Consider the following 25,937-nt stretch of genomic DNA (forward strand, 5'->3'; position numbering starts at 1 on the left):
TCTGAACCTGAAAAACTGGTTCATCTAAACTCTGGTTTGTTGTTCCAACCATGGTTTATGAAGTTGGCTTATTTCAACAAACCATAACTACCCTGTGGTTGATTGAAATCAAAATTTACTTCTTCATTTATTTATATACCATTTGATTGGTTTTTTTAAAAAAACCTCAAACCGGTTTACCTTCTCATTATCCTCTTGTGTTGACCAACTGATGGTCAAGCCATCAGCTGAATACCAATATACCAAGGTGCTACAAGAAATAAAATTGCTCTCTCCACCGATCTTTTTTTCTCTATTCCTTGTTCTGAAATGGACATTCCTTATTTTCATTTAGATTGGTGTTGTATGTAATGACATGCTAAGACAAGCTAAAACATGACTAAAGCTTATTTTTTTGTCTCTTTATTTTCACAGGCGGGATATTTGAAACTGTGGAAAATGAACCTGTCAACGTGGAAGAGTTAGCTTTCAAATTTGCAGTCACCAACATTAACAGAAACAGAACACTGATGCCTAATACCACATTAACCTATGACATCCAGAGAATTAACCTTTTTGATAGTTTTGAAGCTTCAAGACGAGGTAACTTTCTAAGTGACTCTCAAATGTTGTGCCCACATTGCCTCTAAAAATTTCTGTCTTTCCTTGTAGTCAGTTTATTGCAGCTAAATTTAGCTAATAAATGTCAAATAGGTTGGGTTTTTTTCAGTATAATCTGTGACAACACACCCAGGCCAGCATATTTCTTCAACCACAATCTAGGCCTTTACTGCATAATTATCTGATTCTTTGTTTTGTATAAGATTTGAAATGGCTGTAATTGCTTGCGATATTGAAATATCTAGAGAGCCATGCTGAGCTGATCTTCTTTCTAATATTTAGCTCTGTGATAGTAATAGTATGCGACAGAAAATCAAACATTTTCTCTCTTCCCTGCTTATAAATGAGCAGCCTTTCTACAGTATGGGACATATAGTATTTCAGTATTTAATCTTCAAGCATTTGTAAAGGGTTGTGTGTATTGATGTGCACCACAGACATACTATCAATATTTTGAGAGAGCAGACTTGTTACTATCCTTGCATTTGTTCTGCCTGTGTCTCTGAGTGTGAATTTTTGTAAAATATTTTTAATTAAGCCCTGACCATATAGGAGTATTGACAAAATGCCCCTAGACCACAGTCTACTTGAATCACAAAAGTCTACGTCAATCAAGTCAGCCTGTAATGGTATAACCTTGAAAGCAGAAAGCTTTTCTAAACAATAACCTTTTAAATTAAAAATTGATAGAGGAAAGCCCCACAGAATGTTAAAATGGAACATTTGTATCTGCATTTTTGAGCATTTATTTATTTATTGAAAACTTATCCTACTCTTCTGAATAAAAATTCTTCCAAGGTAACATGCATGGTAAAAAAGCAATACATCAATTGTAACAGAATAAATAGTTGTCTGCCCCACTGAAACTTCTAAGGAACAATTAAAATAAAAAGTTATTTAAAACATGGTTAAAGAAAATAGAAGTAAAAGATCCCTTAGCTGAATAAAATTTCCTGCCTAAAAGCTACCTTAATCAGGTTTATGAAAATATTGCCGGAAATCACTGTTGGATTTCAAGGTTGTAATAAGTTTATGTGAGCAGCAGCAGCATGGTAGACGGTTTCATAAACTTATTTGCTAGTAAACCTATTTGATTCTCAGAAACTGAAGTCCGTTATGTAGTGAATACATTTGCAGAGCGCATTCTGAATCCTTTCTTAGTAATTCATGACTCTGATGCCACATGTGGTTCCATCAGAAAATGTACAGGTCTTTATTTCAAAGGACCATGAGATAAATTACCATTTATATGATATATGTCAAGAAGGCCTCTAAGAGGTGAATGACTAGTTGTGCCTAAGAAAAATCAACAGTCCCAAGTGGGCTTTTTGATGAGGCAAGACTTCTGGTCTGCATGTAGATTAGATGGTGTCAGACATGCCTTGTTTCTTTAGAGAAAGATAAATGGATTAAATGCTTGCTTGTCTGGCATCCTGAGGAACAATTTAATAAATTGCTTAAAAAATTCTAATCCCTGTGGAATAAAGTATGAATACTTCATAATCAGACAGTCGTATCCCACATCCCTTGTTACCTTCTCTCTCCTCTTCCACCTGCCTTTACCTTCTCTAAATTTAGTGTACTCTTCTTGTGGGGACCTCACTTTTGCAAATTATATTGTGGAAGGTAGCATATGTAAACTGAGGCCACTAAACAAATAATAACAACAACTATATTAAAAGTTTAAAACATAACATAATGGGACTAAGGTCATACCATCAATTTCTCTGACAACTTTTCCATAGTAGATGATAATCAACCCTGTTTGCTTTCACCTCTTAGTTAGATTCTCATTGTTGACCAGTTGCCTGAGGTGATAAAATCCATATTACTACATTGGCAAGCTGAGAATATGGGTTGACTTGATGCAAGTAGATGAAGGACGTATCCAGGTTGAAATGCAGTCATTGTTTACTGCCATTCAAGTCACTTCAGGTAGCTTTATATAGATGTGATAGTTGTGATTAGAGTTGCAGTTGAGTGCATGGTGACACACACATGCACACAGTCTTTTACTAGATGCTACGTAGGACATTTTTCTGTCTCAGACAAAACCGCAAATGGAGGTACCCCAGGCAGAGTCAAGATGTGTAGTCCCGAACGCTGACCAAGTTATTTTGGTACCTGATGAATCCCCAAAGTACCTCTCCTTTGGCTAAGCATACAACAATAAAGCATGACATCCCAAATCAACTGCCTCTTCCAATTTCTAATGGCAAGGCTGGCTGTGCAAAGTTCTTCACTGTATGAATGTAGAACCGTTCAGAACATCTGCTTTTGTCCCAGTTTCAAAGCCAGAACAGGCTCATAGCTTTCAGAAAAGGACACTTTTGGGATAGTTTCATTTTCATTGGTCAGATGGCTCTTAAGTGCTTCTTCTGACTACCTTTAAAATAAAACAGTGGGCAAACTGCACCTTTCCGCCCACATGTAGCCCTCAGTCTAATTTCATGTGGCTCTCAGCCTAATTTCAAAAGCAATTTGTAAGTGATCCATTCAGGCCTCTTGCAAGAATGCTCTGTCCCTCCTGCAGCAGCAGAAGCAGAGGAATAGAGGATTTGAGAGAAAAAGAGTGATGGGTCCACTTTGGCTCTGACTCTGCACACCACTTCCTTAGATGCTCAGTGGTATTCATCAGCAATACCTTTAAGTGTCTTAATGCAATCCAGTGGTGTCCAAACTTTTTACAAAGAGGGTCAGATCTGATGAAGTAAAAGGCTGTGAGGGCCAACCAAAGGGTAAACCAAAGTTGTGACTTTTTTAAGGATTGAAGTTGTTGAAATCAGCATATAGATATTTAAAGGAATTTTAAATATCAGTAAGGAATTTCTCTGATTTGTTCCTCAATAAATTATAATTTAACATGAAAGCAGCAAATTTAAGCATGAATCATACATGCTGTTTCAAGGATATTAAAATGACTCCAGTCTTTCGTATAAAATAATTTGCATTTTATCAGGGACTCGGACGAGATCAACATGTAAAATGTTATTTTGATTTCACTTTACTAGAATGTGTCAGTATATGGAAACATCACCGCTGCAGACACACAGATTGTTGACATCAAATGATGCGCCTATCTGTGGGAAAGAAGAATTTCCCAGGACGTTCACAGGCTGGATAAGTCTCTGTGAAGAGTGTAATCTGAAACCTTCCATTTGCGCATGTTCAGGAAGTTTGTCAGACTTGCTAGAAGAACTGAACTGAAAGGGCGTGTTTTTCTCTAGTGCTGTAATGTCAGAAATAAACATCATGCAAATAGATTTCTGACTTATTTTCTTTCCCCTGCGGAAGCAGGAGAGAGGGGTTGTGCATTTTACCCACGCTTGGGAAAATGTCGCCTATCAAAATCTCCCTGGTCTGTCTGGATGTCAGCCAGAGGAGGTAACTGGTAAGCAAGCTCCGAGGACAGTGAGAGGGGCCAGCCTCTATGGAGGGGGCTTGCAAACCAACAGAATGTTGGCTTTTAAAAAATGATTCAATGCATGACAAATATTAGTGTAATGTGCAAATCTCTAGTTCCATCTTTGCTTTCCTCGAAGGTCCACATAAAATGAGTACATCTCACAACATAAAGTGTCACCATGAATAATAGTACCCTTTATCCTCTATGAGTGTTTGCCTTGAAATTAACAAACTATAACACCCTTGGATAGCAATTTGTCAGGTAGCTTGGAAATCCTTGCTGTGCCTATTGCAATGAAATGTATCTATGGTCACTGTGCCATGCATCATAATTCATAAGACTTTCATTGGGTGAATACATTACTAGAACAGCTCAGGGCTCCTGAATGTCTCACAATCGTGACTGAGGGATTTGAAGTCAGCCCTGTTTAAAAGTAATGAAGTGAAACCCTTGCATTATTTTTATTTGAATTTCTTGGGGTTTTGTAATAGGCTGTATCCCATCTGTGTAGTTGAAAACAATGATGGTATAAAGTTTTGATGAGCTGGCCCTTGCTCCCCCCCCCCAATTTTGAACTCATTTCCCCCCAAATTCAGCAATTCCACCTATTCAGTTAGACAAAGGAGCAAAAGCGTAAAATGGTCCTACTGCATAACTGGTCTTTTCATTATCCCTCTCTCATACAGCATGTGACCAGCTTGCTCTTGGGGTAGCTGCCCTCTTTGGACCATCTCACAGCTCATCAGTCAGTGCGGTACAATCTATCTGCAATGCACTTGAAGTTCCACATATACAGACCCGATGGAAACATCCTACGGTGGATAACAAAGATTCCTTTTACATCAACCTCTACCCAGACTATGCAGCCATCAGCAGAGCAGTATTGGATTTGGTGCTATATTACAATTGGAAGATAATAACTGTAGTATACGAAGACAGTACAGGTAGGCATCACAACACTTTTTAAAACACACTGTTGTTTATTATTATTTATCAACTTTATATCAAAAAAGAGACCAAATGTATATATTTTCTCGATTTTCTCTACTTTTCCTTTGTGGAATATTTTCTTGCCACTGCACACGAATGCAAGTACCGTATATATATAGATGACCACGTGTTTTCTGAACATCAATTGTGGATCAGACATTTTCCTTAATCAATTCCATTTCCTTAAAACTCACCGGTAGCTATTATGCGGACTTTTGCTGCCACAGGACAGAATATGACAAAGGGATCATTTTGAGCCAAAGAGTTCTTATCAGTAAACGGAAATTACACCTGAAATTATTGTGCCTGAAGCCCCATTTTTCTCTGTTAATGTAACTTGTGTCACAGTGACTGAACCGGGTTCTTTGCTGCTTAATACTGCTGAGCTGTGGATTTACAGCCAGCTTCCCTCTGCTAGCTCATCAACTGTATAAAAAGTCCTTTCAGGAAGCCTGTGAACCTGAATGTTGCAGTTTGAGGCCTCGCTTTTAGCAGCCAAACTATGCTTTGTATCGTGCTACTACAATTTCCACTTGAATAATCATAATGGTTCATATTCTGTATTGGTTTGTGGATGCTTAAAAACTGAAAGGAGAGAATCAGTCTACCAAGGAAAAAAGTCAATTTTCCTCATGCAATGTGAGGCCTTGAGCTAAAGCCAATAGCTCGCAGCATAGCAATCACCACTTCACATCAGAGGAAATAGGGTGATACTTTATGCTGCTTTATACTTCAGCTTGCATTCTATTAGTGCACTTCTAATGCCAGAGATGCTAAGTAGGTTTGCACAGGAAGTAAATCAAATGTGCTGGCAGGCTGATGATTCATTTTCAAAATTACCATTTGTCAAAAGGGCTTTTAGGCGATTCCTGTTTTAATTCAATATCTTTTTCTAAACAGCCCCATTATCCTTTGGCTTCATTGGAGAACATCATAAGGGTGTGTTTATGTGTATGAATGAGTAAACAAATTTTGTACATAACTGGACAGAGGCTGCAATATACTAAAGAAACTCTTGAATGTCTTTTTTTAAAGCAGAGGATTATTTACCTATTGACCTCAACAGACAGCAACCTAGTGTATTTTAAATATTTGCAGCCTGATCCTCCACCCATATTTGGCTATAAACAGATTTGGAATATATTTGTAAGCACCCTTTCTAGGAAGTATGTCTGAATCAAGTTGGGCTTACTTTTGAATAATTATAGGATTGTGCAATACACTTGACTCAAGTCAATGGAATCCAGCATCCTGCACCCCCACCCCACTGATTTCTGCATTACAGGACAGTGATTGTTTTTGTCAACCATGGCCAAATTATTCAACTCAGGACAGGTTGAAAGATAGCTCTATTTTCAAGAGAGATGAAGGCTTAGGAAACTGGCAGGTGTGTTCTGTCTGCTGACCTTCAGGGCTCTGGATAGTGATACCCTAGGCATCCCTTTGCTATTCAGTTCTACACATTGCTACTTGTTGATTTGGTTAAAGATAAAGATATGCAAATAAAGGGAGAATTTCCAGGTTTGGGGCAAGTACTCTTAGTGAGAGAACCCCAACAGAGAGTTAAAATCACAAAATATGCAGCAAAGTAAAGTGTAGGTTGTTAGACCTTTAAAATATCCTCTTCTAAGTTGCTTCCTAAATTACCCTCTTCCCTTAGCATAGAAAGAGACCACACATTTGTTAAGTTAAAAAAGGTTTATTTACAAACTCTTCAAAGGTCAGATTCATGTGTTTTCCCATAAAGCAGTTAGAAAACACAAGCAATAAAAAGTAGGTTATAAAAGGTGGCTGTTTCTAAATTATTTGTATAGAAACATAAAGGAGACTTGCTTAAGCCACACAGCTAAGCTGGATCAACCATCTTAGAACTCCTTACTGGTAAGGGTCACATGGTGGAATGGGAAGGGCAAAGGCTAGATAAGCCTTATTCCCAAGTTGAGAAGAGTGACCTAACTAAGCCTGGCAGGACAGCTTACTCTATGGTCTTAACCCCTTCATGCATTAATTAGAGTATGTTGGTTATATATGATTGATTATTCCACACTACTGAGTATCCATTTGTTTCAATGGGTTTTCTAGAATGGATATTTTTGCAACCACTTCTGTTTCTATGCCCTCTTGTTTCTCCCTTAGGCCCAGCTAGCAACAGCCACTGCATTCCTACACCAGCTACTCTAGTTTTGGGCACATGGCTAACTTTGGGGGGGGGGGAATTGCCTCTCCCCAACTCCTCCTGGTTCCATTTTTGTCTGAGTCTTGAAGTTGGCCACCATGGTCACATGTCTCCCATCTGAACAATGCTTTAAATGGCTTTTTGAAGTTTGCCAGCCTTCTCTGGAGTGTCCAGTAACTCCAGCAAACACAGCTGGGCTGATAAACTACATGGAGCAAAGAGAATCATTTTATAGCCCTCCAACAATGTGACAGAGAAGTTTAAAGCTGGGAAAGACAAGAAGTTAAAATCAAACAGATATTCCACTCCACCATTTCACAATGCTGACTCAAGGAAACAGAAAACAGACAGAGAACACAACCCTCCCCAGTTTCCATTTGACCATTGATGGGAGGGTGCAAATTAAATGTTGGCTGAAATATCAGACCAGCATTCATCTCAACACCTTGCTAAACTGGACCTGTCTTTGGATTCCTGGCTGGTTCTCTAACCACATAGAAGTTGACCACAAAATGCTTGCATAGTGCCAAGAGTCACAGCAATCCACTTTCACTAAACATGTGATCCACAAAACAGAAGGGGCAGGCCTTTCATTGCACTTTCTTTATTATTTCATTGCTTACTGATCTTTAATGTAAATTAAATGCTAGGTTTTCAGAGTGTGACTTGATTAATATTAAAGGATATTGTGATCTGAGGCTCAGAGAAAGAGGCCCTGTGCTCTTTTGGGAGGAGGGTGTGGTATAATTTTAATAAGTAAACAATTATGTGCCAATAAGTTTCTAAATAGATTTTCAGGGTGTGTTTTTTTCCTGGGTGAAGGTGCCCATAAAGCAACAAGAAACTCCTTAAGCTTCACCAGTGAAAGATCTGATAAATGATATGCTAACACATTAAGCTTTTATATGGAGTAAATTTGAAATATATTGCAGAATGGTGAAATTAAATGTTGAGTCTAAATGACAGTGAAGATTCATTGCACAGAGCAGCTATTTGAATGATTGGGTGTCATTTTCCAGGTCTAATTCGCCTGCAAGAACTCATCAAAGCCCCTTCTAGATACAACATTAAAATCAAAATCCGGCAGTTGCCCTCTGGGAATAAAGATGCCCGGCCTTTACTCAAGGAGATGAAGAAGGGCAAAGAGTTCTATGTGATATTTGATTGCTCACATGAAACAGCAGCAGAAATCCTTAAACAGGTAAGAAGGAAGAAAATGCCCATTTGTTTCTATCAAAGTTATCATGCCATCTGCTTTTCAGCTTCTGGGAAGCAATAAAACCGCATTCAGGTGGATTAGATTTTGACTCATTATCACTGTGTTGAGCAGCTATTTTTCAACAGTGGGATTCTCTTTGAGCCCCTTTTGGACAAGCAAAACCTGTGTGAACATCTCTCAAAAGCCGATTTAAAGGCTGTGAACATGTGGAAGATTTCAAAGGTTACCTACCCTGTGCCTGGAGAGGCTCTTGCAGCTTTTAATGATGTCCTGTACGTGCGTAGAAGTCAGAACCAGCAGCTGAGGGTAAGCTCTCTAAACTGAGAGTTTCCTTAGCTCTCCCATATAGTAGTTCTGGGTTAGGATCCCAACCAAGAAAATCAGGCTGTAAAGCTCTTTAGCGCCTGATCTGCTATTGTGCTGAGATACATTCTGCAGGAATAGCATGCATGGTAGGCTGAAGTGCAAATGTGTATACCTGACTATGTGTATGTGAATGTAATTATGTTGCAGCCACCAGAGGTTAGGAGCAGGAACTTCCCTCCTAAAATTTATAAGCCCAGCACAGTGCACTTGTTGGTGCACTGTTCATGGGCATTGCCAATCACCCCCCCCCCATATTTTATTCAAGTTGGCACCCCTGCCCACCAGGATCCTGTGATAATGTGATTATTCGAGGAAGAATGAATGATTGGGCCTTCTATGAGTAGAATGCGCACAATTCCTGCTCAAATTAAGATTAGCAAAGCCTACATATGTGTGGATTGATGTTTTTGAATTATGGTGCTGAAGGAGACTCTTGAGAGTCCCATGGACTGCAAGAAGATCAAACCTATCCATTCTTAAGGAAATCAGTCCTGAGTGCTCACTGGAACAACAGATCCTAAAGCTGAGGCTCCAATAAACCACCTCATGAGAAGAGAAGACTCCCTGGAAAAGACCCTGATGTTGGGAAAGATGGAGGGCATGACAGAGGACGAGATGGTTGGATAGTGTTCTCGAAGCTATTAACATGAGCTTGACTAAACTGCGGGAGGCAGTAGAAGACAGGAGTGCCTAGTGTTCTCTGGTCCTTGGGGTCACAAAGAGTCAGACACAACTAAACAACACATACATGTGAGGCCTTGGATTGGCATTTCATGCCCAAACACATCTCTTTGTCTGCTGCCTGTGTGCATGCACACCACTTGTTCATGCATAGGCTGTATACACAGTTATGAGCTCTTCAAAGAGCTGGGGGTATATCAGAGGCAGACTTTTGCAAAAAAAAATTGAGATAGAAACCCCATATCTGGATAGACATCCGAATATTGGAGTTTTACACAATTGTGGAATGCAGATAATTAGATGTTTCTTGTACATGAAAACTGTAAAAAAAAAAATTCTAAGAAATTATTCCCACTGTGCTCAACAGGGCTTACCTCTTTGAAATTTGTGTAGGATTGCAGCATTACAGTTTCACATAAGTATATTCTTTCAACAAACCCTGGTCCACTATTCTTTCTTCAAGGATGTCTTTTTATCACGACATGAAAATTCTTCTCCCTGTCACATATAATAATTTATAATAATTTATTATTTCTACCCCAGCCACTCTGGGCGGCTTTCAAAAGAACATTAAAAACAGAATAAAACTTCAAACATTAAAAACTTCCCTAAGCAGGGCTGCCTTCAGATGTCTTCTAAAAGTCAGATAGTTGTTTATTTCCTTGACATCTGAGGGTGTTCCACAGGGTGGGCGCCACTACTGAGAAGGCCCACAGAGGTAATATCTTCCTTTCATCAATTCACAGTGAGACTTCTGATGTATCTTTGAGACCACCTTTCTTCTGCCTCAAAAGTTGAGGGGGATCTCATGTTTAGCATAGCCTTCATAAAGGGTAGAGTCATGAGAACTATTAGCACAGGGGTAGGCAACCTAAGGCCCGGGGGCCAGATAAGGCCCAATCGCCTTCTTAATCCGGCCTGCGGACGGTCCAGGAATCAGCGTGTTTTTACACGAGTATAATGTGTCCTTTTATTTAAAATGCATCTCTGGGTTATTTGTGGGGCCTGCCTGGTGTTTTTACATGAGTAGTGTATGTGCTTTTATTTAAAATGCATCTCTGGGTTATTTGTGGGGCATAGGAATTCGTTCATTATTTTTTCTTCAAAATATAGTCCAGCCCACCACATGGTCTGAGAGATGGCGGCCCACAGCTGAAAAAGTTTGCTGATCCCTGTTTAGCATCACCTGAGCTCAGCAAATCCCATTTCCACCTTACCCCCCCCCACCTCTGCTTCCCAGTATCAAGCAGTTTCTCCCAGGATAGAGAGTACTGGAGGCGTTTTTGGGTGATGAAGATCATGCAATCAACAAAGCAGAGTGGGATTAGATGAATCAAGTATAGATTAGAACCTGTGCTTATCTGGGGAATCAACTCTATGGAGATTATTCTTTGTTTAGGGTTTAGGGTTCATGAGGGATACCACTGCTGTATCTTTCTGGGAAGCTGTCAGAGCTGGGGGAAACCCGAGAAGCTTTTTGATCATAGGTGATTAGGTAAGAAGCTGATGTCCCAGTGAGGCAATGAGAAGTCTGGAGGGTAGCTGGGTTGCCCAGAGGTGGAAGATTAAAAAGGTTAATAACAGTATTCCTACCTCCTCTAGTATTATGGAAACACAACATGTTGTCAGATTTATTTATTTATTTATTTATTTATTTATTTATTTATTTTATTGCATATACAAGCCAGTTTAAATTTTCCTTCATGGTAAGTGCACAACAAAAGCAAAATCTCAAACCACCTCCTCCCACCACTGCTTTCTCTCCTCAGGATATTATTTCTTTCTTCACCTGAGAAAGTTTAATTTTCTATTCAGTTTTTCTAGTCAAGGGCTAATATGGCCACTTCTGTCTGATGTGACATATTGTGACCAAAGAATAACTACCCTTGTCATATTCAAACAGCAAGGAAAAGCAGTAAGTAATTATAAGTATAGCTGCTTGAATTTCCCCCAAGGATAAACTGCAGAGAGAAAATTCCATTTTCAGTATGATTATAGCCTGGAAATCTGAAGCCTTTATACGTCATACAGCAGAATATTATGGATGGTTGTTTTTGGGTGTGTGTGTGTGTGTGTGTGTGTGTGTGTGTGTGTGTGTGTGTTTAGCTGAGGGAGAGATGATATTTTGCTTGAATCCTATCTGTAATGGAGATATGATTTCATGTTATTAAGTAAAGCCCCGGACAACACTGAATTCATATCTAATACTTCTTTGATGGAGTTTGTAACCTCTATGATCTGGAGAAAATTGGCTGGTGGTATCTATACCAACAGATATCACCAAGCTGTTCAGTCAACAGATCTTATAACTCTGCTCAGTCTGTGATATTCTTAAATTCTTTGAACCAAAAAATTCTACGGAAAGAATTTACTAGTGATGAAAACTGAACCATCTAAGCATGCTAAGCTTGTGTCTTTTGATCTGAGTTTCAAAGTTAGTGGGAGTCAGACACCTGCATTTTCCAGTTAATTTATCAGCCTCAAGACTTTTATTCTGTATTCTGCTGACAACTTTTCTGGATTTGGAGGAAAGGCATAAAAAGGGGGGTTGAAGGAAGCCTGCCAGAGAGAATGGAAGGATGCAGAGGTTAGCAATCATCTTTGACCTGAGAGAAGAGGTGGTGGTGTGTACAGCAAAACCAACCACTTTCTTGAGGTTCTAGCTTGCTAGCTGTGCTGTTGAGTCAGGATGTGGCTATGAGTGTGTGACCGCTAAAGGTGTTATTTTCATTCTCAGGGAAAGTTGTACCTCCCACAGAGAGTTTCCTTTAAGTTACATAGATCTGAAACATATTAAGCCTTGAAAGCTATGCCTAATCATTCTTTTAGCTTTTTTGTGGCTCCTTCCAGCAATCAATTCTCCATAGGCATTCACCATTTAAAGAACAATTTCTTTGGCTACTCTGTCAAATTTATTGCTGTACATTTACACTAAAAGCTTGTACGCAGAAGGAGGCCACCCCAGGATAGCAATATGAGTTCATACTATACGGGGAGCACTTGAATACAACAGCAGCTGTTATCTGCTACTCTGTAGCTTGGAACTGACTCTGTTTCACAAATCAAGCATTATCACCTTGATGAAGCTTGTTTCTACCATACCCTTCCCACTCCCCAAGTAGAGACAAGGACATTATAAGCTGCTTCCAAGTCTTGGCTTCCTCAGGTGTAATGGAGCAGTTACCATTGTGTTGTTGTTGTTGATATTCTCATTCTAAATCAGAATATTACGATATTCATAATCACAATTTGGTAAGACTTTGACTGGCTAGTGCATGGTCTGAAGGCATATGACGCCTCCATTTTATAGCTAAGCATGCCTGGGGGCCTGGGGCTGATCAGTGTCTAGAGCAGGCTCAACCTTGGCCCCCCAGCTGTTTTGAGGCTGCAATTCCCATCATCCCTGACCACTGGTCCTGCTAGCTAGGGATCATGGGAGTTGTAGGCCAAAAACATCTGGAGAGCTGAGGTCAAGGAAGCCTGGTCTATAGGGAGGGCCCTTTGGGAAGCCCCGTGCATGCTGCCTTGAGTTCCATGATCGAATAAATATGCTCAATAAAAATGACAATGCATGAAAGAGTTTTGCTGTTGTTGAAGGGGGGGAGGTACTGGTTCATCCAGTGTTCCAGAGTATGTGTGTCTGCTTTCCCCATAGCTCTCCCCTCAGAAGGAGAATTGGGGGCTATGGACAGGGAGTACAACCTTACAGTGGGAAAGCAGCAACATGTGTTAAAAACAAAGCATACCACTATTCCTTCATTCACTAGTGCTGATTTCTATGCTGCTGATTATGTACAAACCAAAAACGTACCCGCACAAATGTATCAAATATGTTTTATCTGACAATTCTCCACTCCAGAGTTTGAAATCTTGTCCCAAACCCATTCCCTGAAAAATGAAACCTCACTTTCCCATTTCCATTTTTTAAACTAGCATACAGGTAAGGAAAGTAAGATAAGGCGCAATCTAGATATGAGGCTATTATCCCTCAGCACCACATACAGCACCATGCTATTCTGTAGATCTGCAAAAGCAATATAAGCCCTGCAGTCACCTGCCATACAAATATGCTCATAATTTCTCGTGTAGATTGCTTATTATTTGTGTTGTGCTTCTCTCTCTGGCTTATCTCCTTCCCAATCTGCTTTCTCAACAGATCCTCTCCATGGGAATGATGACTGAATACTATCACTACTTTTTTACAACCCTGGTAAGACATTTTGATAAATTTGTATCCATTACAGCAGTAGTAGCTAAAGACCTTCATCCCCTATGATCTGTGTGTCAACCATTATAGATGAAAAGTGCTTCTTAACTGTATTACTGTTGATAGCAAAGCCATCTTGCAATAGAGGTGGCCTAGTATATCTGTCACACTCACCAAACCTATTTCCACCCCAGTCTCATTTCTCTGTGCTGCATAGGGGAAAATAGAATTGTATGCCTGTGAATCCATACTTCAAAACCATATCTAAGGAAATGGGGGGGGGGGGAATGGAGAGAACCAAATCTAGACTATTCAAAATTAGGGCATCTTATTTAACTCATTACAGTGCTTCTCTATGTTAGTGGAAATGTTAATGTGCTAGAGTCATGCTACTCCATCCTAGTACTGCTATGTGATGAAGGCTAGGCAAAAATATTCCTAAATAAAAGATACTTAAGGTGTCACATTTCTAGCTGTGTTCTACAAGACATAGGAGGTATATAGAAAGGAAACTAATTTGTCATCCCTTGTGAGACACTTTGTTGTTGCTTAAAGCCAATTAAACACGTTTTAGCTCATGGAATCTTTCCTTCCATAGGAAAGACTATCAAGCTTTTGCTTTGTATCCTATAATTTAAAGAAACAATTGCGGTATTGTAAACATTGTGAAGTTTTAATAGTGGGACTGAAATCCTGCCAGAGATTGACAATGTTTCTTCGCAAGACTGTTGATATCAGCATCAACAATACTTTTCCTTGAAACAAATCCTGACAAGTGTCTCACACTTTTTGGGGGGTCCATGACATTGCTTATGAAATGTGTCACAAAAATAATATCACTTAAGGCCTCCATTATATCCCTGCTTTGCAAACTTCTAATGCACACAGAACTACTTCTTCACCAGCTTGAAACATATACAGTATCAGACACAGTGACTGCATGTTACCAAAGCTGGCAAGGCAGCAGAAATATGGTGCTCATAAGTACTAAAACTGTGTTGTCCATCACACTGCTGTAAGCTTTTTTCATTCTCAGGGCTGGAAAGTTTGCTTAACATTGACCAGTCAATTTTTCAAGCTTTTCTTTCTTTTCTTTTCATTTGTAATAGCTGTAACATTATTACTGGGATAATATAAATCAATACCAGGTACTGCACTGAAACTTGCTTATAAAATAATGTTGTGAGCATCTAATGTTTTATGTTCCAACAAATCAAACATGAGATATGTTATAAATCCTACTGTGCTCAAAGTTATTCAGATATTATAATGAATGTCATTTCTGGTGAGCTTGGAGTCTGGTGAGCTTAAAGTCAAGGTGGGGAAAATAAATCCTACTCAGATCAAAGCTATTCAGATTTTATAATGAATGCCATTTTTGGTGAGCTTGGGATCAAGGAAAAACAGTACAAGGCTAGGAAAAAAACAATTCCTTGGTTCATGAGCCATGGCTTTGAAACCCATTGCTACTCTAGGTTGGCACTACTAGGCTACTGGCTTGACTCAATATATAGGATGGTGCCTTTTATCATTAATACAATCTATTCCTTTATTTTTCCCCAAAATGAAACCTTGATGATTTAGGATTTGTTTGCACTAGACCTGGAACCCTACAGATACAGTGGAGTCAATATGACTGGATTTCGCTTACTCAACATTGACAATCCACAAGTGTCATCAGTTATTGAGAAGTGGTCAATGGAACGACTACAGGCACCACCCAAGCCAGAGACGGGTCTCCTAGATGGCATGATGACTGTAAGTGAAAGAGCACTGTCTACTATATCCACAAGGTCCATTTTCTGTCCACAATGTTGGCAGAAAATGGGGTCTGCTCTGTGGTCTTTCAGCTGCTTGATGAAGACTATTTTTTTATTTTAATGTCTGTTGAAAACCTGGTGTTGCTTAAAAGATTTGCTATACTGCTTTTCATCTCTTCTGCTGGAGGTTTTATGCTGTGGTGGTGGTGGTGATTTATTTCAGGTTTATAGTTGTCTTTTACAGTACAATCCTATGCATGTCTACTCAGAATAAGCCCCACTAAATACAATGAGGCTTACTCAAAGGCACGTGTGTGTATAGAACTGGAGCCTTAGCAAATCTAGCATTCTATGCCACCTAGAGAATTGTTACTGGGTAGCAAAATAAGGATTGTTAATAAATCATAGAAATGTAGAGTTGGAAGGGACCCTGAAGATCATCCAACCCAATAAATAGTAAGTTTGTGCCTTTGACTGTTGGAAATTTCAGCAGGTGTAGCTCTTTTCCTCATGTACAGTGACAAGCTACATCTTCTGTGAAGGATGACTCTGCTCGCATGTCAGCTCAGCGTGCAACAGCTGTGAAAAAGGCAAATTCAATGCTAGCAATCATTAGGAAAGGGACTGAAAATAAAACTGCCAATATCATAAAGCTGTTACACAAATGCATTGTAGAAGCACAGTCGGAATGCTGTGTACAGTTCTGGTTGCTTCACTTCCGAAAGGATATTCTAGAGCTGGAAAAGGTTCAGAAAAGGGCAATCAAAATGATCAAGGAGATGGAGCAGCTCCACTATGAGGAAAGGTTACACAACATTTGGGGTTTCTTAGTTTAGGGGGGAAATGAGTAAGAAGGCGCATGACAGAAGTGTATAATATTATAAAGTGAAGAAAGTAAATACTCTCTTATAATATTAGAGCCCATTGTTGTCCAGTGAAGTACAATACTAGAATACTCAAACAGGCAAAAGGAAGTATTTCCACAAAGAGTGCATAGTTAAAATACAGGCAACTCTCAACTTACGCTGGGATTATGTTTCAGGGATTCCCTGTAAAGCCAAAACCATATAGTTAAAAACACATAGGGTTTAATGGCAGGTGGGATTGCTAAAGTCTTTTTTCCCCAGATGACTGCCCCCTTTTTATTTTTCATTTTTTAAATTGTCAGGCGTGTGCAGCTAAATGTGCACACGTTAAATGTGTGTAAGTTGCTAGTTACCTGTATTGTATTCGCTCCCACTGGATGTAGTGATGACCACCAACCTGGATGGCTTTAAAAGAGGATTGAACCAATTCATGGAGGATAAAGCCATAACAACTTAGGTTTAATATCCACTTGCAGAGGCAGTGTGCCTCTGAATAACTGTTTCTAGGAGCCGAATGTGGGGAGAGTGCTGTTGTACTCAGGTCTGGCTTGCAGGCTTCCCAAAAACATATGGTTGGCTACTATGAGAACAGGAGTAGATGAGCCTTCGGTCTGATCCAGGAGGGGTCATCTTAGGTTTTTATGATGGTTATTATAGGTAAACAATTTAAAACTGGCTCCCATTTGTAATTTGTGGTTAAAGCCAGGTCCTAGATCTGAAAGATTATATGGGAAGCACTGCTCACAACAAGTTAAGACTTTAAATTTATTCTCAAACAAAGCTATTGATTTTATGCCAATCCTAATTTGTACACCAACAATGATCACAGATCTGTACTATATTAAGAACTGTTAGTAAATTCAGATCACATTTGATTGCTAAACTATCTAGTATTTATAAGTAGTGTAAGTAGGTCAATGAAGCATAGAATTAATCTATTAATTTCCCAAAATATTTGCAGTGTGTGAAGTTTTATAATAAATAATAATATGTCTCATTAAACAGATGAGTCTTTAACTCTATCCATTGGTCTTATAGACTCAACAAACCTCTGTCGTTTAAATGTATAATTGCTCACTAAGGGCCTGATCCAAAGAAGTTTTGCTGGTTCCGAAAACTAATGTCTAAAATTAGACATTACTCTTACATAATCACAGATACAGTGGTGCCCCACAAGACGAATGCCTCGCAAGACGGAAAACCCGCTAGACAAAAGGGTTTTCCGTTTTTGAGCTGCTTCGCAAGACGAATTTCCCTATGGGCTTGCTTCGCAAGACGTTTTCGTCTTGCGAGTGTTCCAATTTTTCCCCACTCCCCCCCTTTTTCTAAGCCGCTAATAGCCTTTTAGCCGCTAAGCCTTTAATAGCCGCTAATCCGCTAAGCAGCTAATAGGGTTGCTTCGCAAGACGAAAAAACCGCTAGACGAAGAGACTCACGGAACGGATTATTTTCGTCTTGCGAGGCACTACTGTAATTGATGAGAGTACTACAAGCCTTAGACATAGGGCTCATATTTTGGATGAATGAAGGGGAAACATGTTGTCTTAAAAGTGTTTTCTATTTTCCCACATACAGACAGAAGCAGCTCTGGTGTATGATGCTGTTTACATGGTTGCAGTGGCTTCCCAGCGTGCCTCCCAAATGACTGTCAGCTCCCTGCAGTGTCACAGACATAAGCCGTGGCGTTTTGGACCCAGATTTATGAACCTGATAAAAGAGGTAAGCATGGACCATTTGCTGGAATTCAGAATAGCCTTTTTCTCTATTGCTGTTTAATACACTAGAAACTCTCTCTACCACACAATGCTTGGTGTCTCTCTCTACTACACAATGCTTGGTGTCATTTCTAGTGCTTAGCTAACAGCAGAATATTCACATATCCTCTTTAGTGAAGGAAATTCCTGGTACAGTATTTAAAACTTCAGCCTACAATTTGGTACAAAGCAAACCTGATGTAACTTTTGAAGGGCCATTAAAAGCAAAGATCACCCCTGCCCTCTGCATTTGAACTATTAGTTTAAGGTTTCTAGTAAACTTTCCACTGGGAGTTCGGGGGTGATTTTCATTTTTGTAAGCCTGTATCAGCACACAGAGCTTGGGGAAACCAAAATATACCGTAATCATTTTCAGTTAAAATGTTTGATGCTAGCACCAAAGAACATAAATATTGAAATGTGAGTATCAAATTTGTCTCTTTTTAAACATCAATTCCTAGAAGTTAATTTGTGTGATATTTTGATTATTTCAAGCATACAATTTCTATACAATAATAGACTTACACAACTGTATATTCAGATCTGATGAGTACTGTGCTTTGTTGAAACAAGCCAACTTCAAACAATGGCTTATGAAGCTTCAGAGTAATTTCATGTTAGCATGTGCTCACAACACTAAATTATGGTTAACTGTAATTCCAAGTATCTGAAGAAGTATGCATGCACACGAAAGCTCATACCAAGAACTAACTTAGTTGGTCTTTAAGGTGCTACTGGAAGGAATTTTTTTATTGTAATTCCAAGTGAAAGCTTTCATTCTCCTGTTCTCTTGTATGAGTCGAATCTCTCTTATGCTTGTTCCTGTCACAAGAAACATTAGCTGATTGTGATGTCCAAACAGAGCTAATGCCTGAATTTCTACACATTTTTCTGTTTTTAGAAACCCAGCTAATCCTACTCCATATACAAATACGGTATATGTTTCACAACATCTATTCAATCATCTTAACCCAGATTTACACTCCAAACCCAATTCCTCACTAGCCTTCACATTAATTTACCACAGTATCTAGCATATCAATAATAATGAGGTTGTGGGAAAGTTTATCAAAACATTTGTGAAACATTTCCAACCAGACTGTGTCATTGCTTAAGCAGTTTTCATAGAATGCCTTAATTATGTTATGCCCCAAAGCAACACAGCTTCTCAGTAAATGTAGTTCATGGTCTGATATGTGACTTTATTGTACAATTCACATTTATTGTGTACAGCTTGATTCTGCATGGCACATGAGATCTGACCTAATTACTGGTAGTTTCACAGATAATTTATTTTATGGTCTATAAAACATTAACTCAAAAGGCTCAAGCTTCTTATCTTTTGAAGTGTGTTCTTTTTGTACTTAGCAAAAGAGAAAAATGACAATCACCATGATGGATTGAAAACTGCAGCACACCACTATGCTGCGCTATTTCCACAGCAGTAATTGCTTTCAAACTGTAGGGTGTAATAGATAATGCCAGAGCTTATCTATGCCTTCCTATTTTTGCTGCAGTGTGTACATATGTATTTATTTATTAAGAGGATTTATGTCTCACTACTTCAGGCAACCGCCTCTCAGAGCAACTAATGAAGTTCTTAAAACAATAACAATCCAAGCAACAAATCCCTTTAAAGAGCAACTAGATCAGCAGGGAAACTTGCAATCTGAGAAAATTAGACATAAAGCCCAAATATCTAAAAGTAAGAAGAATAAAATTATACTGTATAGTGCATATGTGTGAACACTGAGCTATTCTGAAACCTTTGGAAAGGTAGCATAAGGGGCAGCTACACATTATGTGAGAGATCTGTGATTCAATTTCAAGGCATTTCTTAAAAGACAAAACTGCAATACATTTGTAGGGGACTGAGAATTTCTTAAGAGCTAATAGAAAAGAAGGGGACCGGGTGGCGCTGTAGGTTAAACCACAGAGCCTAGGGCTTGCCGATCAGAAGGTCGGCGGTTTGAATCCCCACGACGGGGTGAGCTCCCGTTGCTCAGTCTCTGCTCCTGCCAACCTAGCAGTTTGAAAGCACGTCAAAGTGCAAGTAGATAAATAGGTACCGCTCCGGCGGGAAGGTAAACGGCGTTTCTGTGCGCTTCTCTCATTCGCCAGAAGCGGCTCAGTCATGCTGGCCACATGACCTGGAAGCTGTACGCCGGCTCCCTCAGCCAATAAAGCGAGATGAGCGCCGCAACCCCAGAGTCGGCCACGACTGGACCTAATGGTCAGGGGTCCCTTTACCTTTACTAATAGAAAAGAGGTGTTAAGTCCTTTTCCTCTGTGCCTCTTTCCCTGTCAGACCTGCAAACATACTTAGCTGCTCCTTGCGCAGCAATCAGCATTTGGGAGGAGAAATTTTGATCAGGAAATCACAGCATCCACTACTCTGAAGAAACTTTTAAATTGCCCCAACCCCAAGCTTTTCTGTTCAGGCTTAATTAGACAGCTATATCAGTAGGAGCTGTGTGCCCACAAACAGTATTAGATCCCCTCCTTTGAAATTCTCCTATCAAAGGAGTTTTAGTTTTATCTGACTGCTGAGTTTCACAAAAGGAAGGATCTCTGCAATAACCACAAAATAAAAAATAAAATAATTGCAGCCAAGGAATCTAGAATCACTATATTTGCCATTTAGCAACTAATTTATATATATTAGAAAAGTAGATTGCTGATTTACTTTTTTTCCTCCTCGCTTTTGCTAAGTAAGAGGTATGGGACAGGGAGTAACAATTGAGGCAGCACCAGTCATACCTAGAACTTATAGCCCTGCAGTACTAGACATTTTAAAGTAGACTTTATTGAGTTGTCTGCCTGTCCCTTGATTTTGAAAAATGGCTGTGCTTTAGATGCAACATCTTACCATGTACTTTAAACAACAAATGTCCTGCAATATCCAAGAATGTACAAAATGGTTAATATTGCAACAGAAATACCATTAATGTTACTTTACACAAACCCTGGATATTATGTATGAGAGTGGGGAACATTAAGCTTTTGCTGGAGAAATATAAGCTTGCTGGAACCCTTTGGATATTCCTGCTGGTTTAAGGTAACCTAACTAGAGTTCACAAGCCAGGTTTTGTGTGGGTGGATATTATATACAGTACATTGCCTAGGATCAGCATTCAGTTACAATCAGACGGGCAGACTAAATCCTTTCTAGAAGTTCCTGTTCCTGTGACCTAATGTCATTTGATATCTAAATGATACTCTAATCCTTCGCCCCCTCATGAAACAGTTTGCAAACAAATCTATATTCCCTGCCAGACAAAGAGGGAAACAGGTCATTTTCTTGCAAAATAAAATTTATCTTTTTCTTCAGGACAACTAAAATCAGTTCGGAGGAATTAAATTTAATTCCTCAGACAGCTGCCTTGCTACAGTATTCAACTCTCTGTCTCCAGGGATGGCTAACCTGTGATTCTTTTAATGAAGATAACCTATGAGCCCCAGCCAGCATGACCAATAGTTATAGATTATGGGAGTTGTATTCCAGTTACACCTGAAGGACCAAAGGTTAACCAGGCCTGATTTATAGGGAGAAAAGCTATTTAAAAAACCCAAAGCAGAAGAGCACCACCACCAGGCTCCATGAGCAAGGAAATGAGATAAATGCAAAATATACACGACCCTCATAAGTAAAGTATTGAGGATATACTAAAGATTCCCATTAGCAGCAAACATAGAAGGGGCTGTAGCTATTTGTCCAACTATAAACCCTTTGTGAAAACTAGCTAAAGGAGAAATAATCATAAATAAACAGTAGATGAACAAAAGGAGCCAGAGGCTCCACAGTCCCCTTGAGCTTTCTCTGAATATATGTGTTACTTTCCCCCAATATATATGACATTTTTGCATTTCTCTAACTCCAAAAACCCTACAATTATGACGTGTAATAAATATGGATTTAACATTGCAATTATACAGTACAATAGATATGGATTTAACTCAAGATAAAACTTAATTTGTTAAAGTTAACGTTTTATGATGATTTGAACAATTTTCACAGCATGGTGATTACAGAAAAATAACAGGCAGGTTTGCATGAGGATTGTTAGTAGAACTCAATAAACCTATGAGAGCTTTATAATTTGATAAGAAATATTAGCATGAAAAATATGTTAAATTATGCCTTAAAGTGCATATTCTAGTTGGTAAAATGTGCAATAACTTATGCAGTCATTATAGTAATTATACAGTAAGCAGACGAAGAATAATAGAAAGCCAAAGAAGGGAGAAATCCAAAGCTAGCTGTTTATTATTGTGCAGTGTGCTAAACTAAATGAAAAAAGGAAACTGCATATTGGAAAAGAAACTACAGTCAAGGCCTGAAAGGCACATCCACACTTCTATAATTTTTATACTGGCTTAATTGTTGTGCCTTCCCCAAAGAATCCTGGGAACTGAAGTTTGATTATAGCGCTGAGATTTCTCAAGAAGCACACGCAGAACTTCAGTTTCCAGAATGTCTTGAGGAAATGAAATGACTATTAGTTGCACTATACATATCCATTGAGACTTAAAAATCTTAAATACAACTACACATACACATGAGTTGTGAATTGGGCTATGCATCTGGCTCAGGGAATTACCGTAGATAACTTTCCAGGGCCATACTTCCAAGGAAGAAAGGTGACTTTGTGGCTCACAGATCAGATCAGTGGTTGACAGAATTGCAGTCCTTGAGGAATGTTGAGAGATTGGGGAATGGAGACATTTTATACTCTACACACTAAACATTCTTAAATTTAGACTTTAATTGAGCTTCACGTGCCAAATTTATTGACTGCTGCTAACACAGTAGGGATTATATAGTGGAAAAACTCTCAGCTGCCATCTGTCCAGGAATGGCTGTTAAAAATGTCTGGAACTAAGTGAAATGGATAGGTTGATGGAAGGTATTCAAAGATCTTATTATTTGTATTGCTTTATTTATTATTGTTTACTGGAAAAGTAACTATGGATAAATGCTGGATATAAGTTTGTTTTTGTAGTAGTAGCTGATATTGTAACTGCAACAGTATAATAAAAAATCAAAATATGAAGAGGTGGAGAAATGTCAATTAAATCTGTCCAGATTTTCCATGACTCCTATGAATTCAATTGAATGAACTCCCTGCCCCCACCTTAACATTAGATCATCCTGTTGTTTGCTCACGCATAGTCTTTATGTTCTCTTCAGATAAATGTATAGCTGTTTTCCAACTGCTTTTCACCAATATGCGACCCAGCCCATCTGGCAAAGATTGCATTGGGGTGGTTCAATGTGTAGCTTTTCAGAGGTATTCATCTCTCACTTCCTCCCTAATTACAGCTCATTGACTAATACCTGATAATAACTAATAGAAATGGAAGTTTAACTAATAGAGTTTAACTAATAGAAATGGAAAATGAAAGGGTAGTTCCATTAAGAGATGGATTCTACAGGGCATAAACTGGACATCCTTCAGGAGACATATACTATTGATAGTGGAGGTGAAAGAAGGTATAGAGGTAGGATAAAACAAAAGGCAAGTGGAAGAAAAAAAGCAATGGAGGAGGGAGAAGTAGAAAGAACTGGAACCAGGAAGCCAGAGAGTGTTTGGAAACATAGATACCTATTTATATTTCGTACTGGTTTGGAACTTATTATTTTGAATAAAGAAAAAAATTGAAAGGCTCTTTAACATATCACTTTTTTATTTAAAAAAATCTTAAAAAGTAATGTTTAAAATTTAATTCAAACCAGTTAAGTATGATATGGGTAAGTGTGGTTTGCCTTAGAAGCCAGCCTCACATTCTAGCATATAGGATGAGCTTAGGGTTTAAAGGACATAAAACTAAATGCAAAGAGCAAAGAGGTGTATATACCGTAGTTCGGGTAAAGTGGTTACAGTACTGGATTAAGATTGGAGAGCTCCAGTTCACAATTTCCACATGCAGCTTAGTGGCTGGCCTTGGACCTGTCCCTCCCTCAGTCTAACTCTAACTGTTGGTTGTTGCAATGATAAAATGTGTGAGATCTTGTATACCACACCAAGCTCTTTGCAGTAAGGGCAGAAGAAAGTGTAATTAGTCAGCTTAACCCCAGTCTATAAATTACACAGAAAATAAGATCAATATCTTAATGCTTTGAGCTAAGCATATACACAAAACACAGAGAGAGCTCACATTGGGTAGTTTGTAATGGCCCAGAGATGGTGTGCGCTTTGTAGTACTTTCAAGCTTGTTTATTCTTTTTAGCTAGTATAACACAAAGAAATGTCTGCTTCACACCAACTGTAAAAGACTTTTGGGTCAGACTGAGCTTCATCTAGAGTAGCTCAGTGTGGGAAAGTTTCCCTAGAATGGCCAACTACTCTAATTGGGTACAGTCACCGCTAAAAACTTCTGACTGATCTGATGGCGACTGTTGGCTAGAAACCATGGTGTAATATTGATTCTCAATAATGCATGACTAATAAATTTAGAGAAAGTGAAACAATGATCTCAATCAATGGTACAATGATAGAGTTTTTCAGGGAAAATTGCATATGCTTGAATTTAAGATCGATACACATTCATATTCAATCTGTTTTTATTAAGGTTAATAACCTCATTTAAAAATATAGATTTCAGATATTATTGCAGTGACAATTTATCTTTCAAATACTGCACCTATAGATGAATTATGCTTATTGAGACAATTTTGACCACTGAAAGTTAGCATCTCCTGCACAATTTGTTAGTTATATTATAAATTAATGCTTCACTTGCATGCATATGCGGTGCCACTTCGTGCATGCATAACCTTGGTTCAATAATCTGTGATAGCTAGCTTATCAACTAGGGTGGCAATAATGAAAAGAGTTAAATCCAAGTTTATGGTGCCTTTTCCAAACAACTACCAAGCATGTTGACAATCATCTCAGCAACATTTTCCACGCACAGGGTCTGAAGGTGGATTAAATCACGCTTTTGCAGGGACTAAAAATTCACTGTTCTACAGTGACTGCCTTCTGCTGATGCAACTGTCATTGGCAGCTATTAAATAATGCCTGTTTCTGACAAGCGGCAGCTATTGTCCTAAACCAGGCATGTTCAAGCAGTCTATCGCAATCTACAAGCTATCCTCCCCCCAAAAGACTTGACAACTCTCAGCAATGACAATGGGTAGATCACTGCCAGTTTTTTTTATACTGGGAGTAGATCACAGTCTCTTGGGAGTTGGAAGTGCCTGTCCTACACCATCTATCTGTCCCTATTGAAATAGACCATGGAAGGGATGCTCCCCATATGATGGAGCCAAATCATATGGTTAGTGCTTGTACATGGCATGAAGAAGGGGAGATCATCATGAAGTTGCCATTTTGGTTACATCACCATGGCAAGCATAACACGCATCCCAGCTCTCTGGCACAATATTAATATTGTGGGCCAGGCAGTCTCACTGGATTGCTGGTCAACAACTAACTAAGAAGTTACACCATTGAGAAACATATTTTCACAACCCGTTCTATAATAATTAGAGAACCCTGGGGAAGGAAACTAGTACCTAAAAACTTTACAATACTTTGCAAGTGCTTCAGTCTTGTCCAGATTAGTTGCTGGCATCTTCTCAGTTGCCAAGTGCCTCACATATTTTACCACAGATTGTCAAAACTTTCACTTAACCAAGAACTACTTGAAAACTCACAGGCTGCTTTTTTGAACAGAAGGGCCACAGTTGGTCTAGTACAGTTACATAATTACTAGACCTAAGGTCATTTAGTTCAGGATGTGGAACATATTCTGCAACAGCAGCTAGGATTATTAATTAAAGCAGAGGTCCCTAAACTTTTGGAGCCTAGGGGCACATCTGGAAATCTAAGAAGCTGTCACGGAAACCACAAAATAGAAAAAGTGGTGGAACTTAGAACCTCCCACTTGAAACAAACAACAACAG

The 25,937-nt window shown here is 39.0% G+C and overlaps 1 protein-coding gene and 1 long non-coding RNA gene across 8 annotated transcripts in view; one reads left to right on the forward strand and one right to left on the reverse strand.

The window, feature by feature from the left end:
- The window catches only part of GRIK1 (glutamate ionotropic receptor kainate type subunit 1), a 154,609-nt gene that overhangs the window by 85,633 nt on the left and 43,039 nt on the right, over positions 1-25,937 (forward strand). For all 6 annotated transcript variants that reach the window (XM_081199527.1, XM_081199526.1, XM_081199530.1 and 3 more), the window contains exons 2-7: positions 415-582; positions 4,693-4,950; positions 8,192-8,373; positions 13,595-13,648; positions 15,230-15,403; positions 17,847-17,990. In XM_081199527.1, the coding sequence (XP_081055653.1) occupies positions 415-582; positions 4,693-4,950; positions 8,192-8,373; positions 13,595-13,648; positions 15,230-15,403; positions 17,847-17,990 (980 nt within the window). The remainder of the gene's footprint in view (positions 1-414; positions 583-4,692; positions 4,951-8,191; positions 8,374-13,594; positions 13,649-15,229; positions 15,404-17,846; positions 17,991-25,937) is intronic.
- LOC308589949 overlaps positions 6,676-25,937 on the reverse strand; it is a 74,696-nt gene continuing 55,434 nt past the window's right edge. For both annotated transcript variants that reach the window (XR_014009569.1, XR_014009570.1), the window contains 2 exons: positions 9,813-9,936; positions 6,676-7,377 (listed from right to left, as the gene is read on the reverse strand). This is a non-coding gene — a long non-coding RNA (uncharacterized lncRNA). The remainder of the gene's footprint in view (positions 7,378-9,812; positions 9,937-25,937) is intronic.

Source organism: Podarcis bocagei (genome assembly GCF_964188305.1).
Source record: "Podarcis bocagei genome assembly, chromosome: 6".
In the NCBI taxonomy this organism is placed as follows: domain Eukaryota; kingdom Metazoa; phylum Chordata; class Lepidosauria; order Squamata; family Lacertidae; genus Podarcis; species Podarcis bocagei.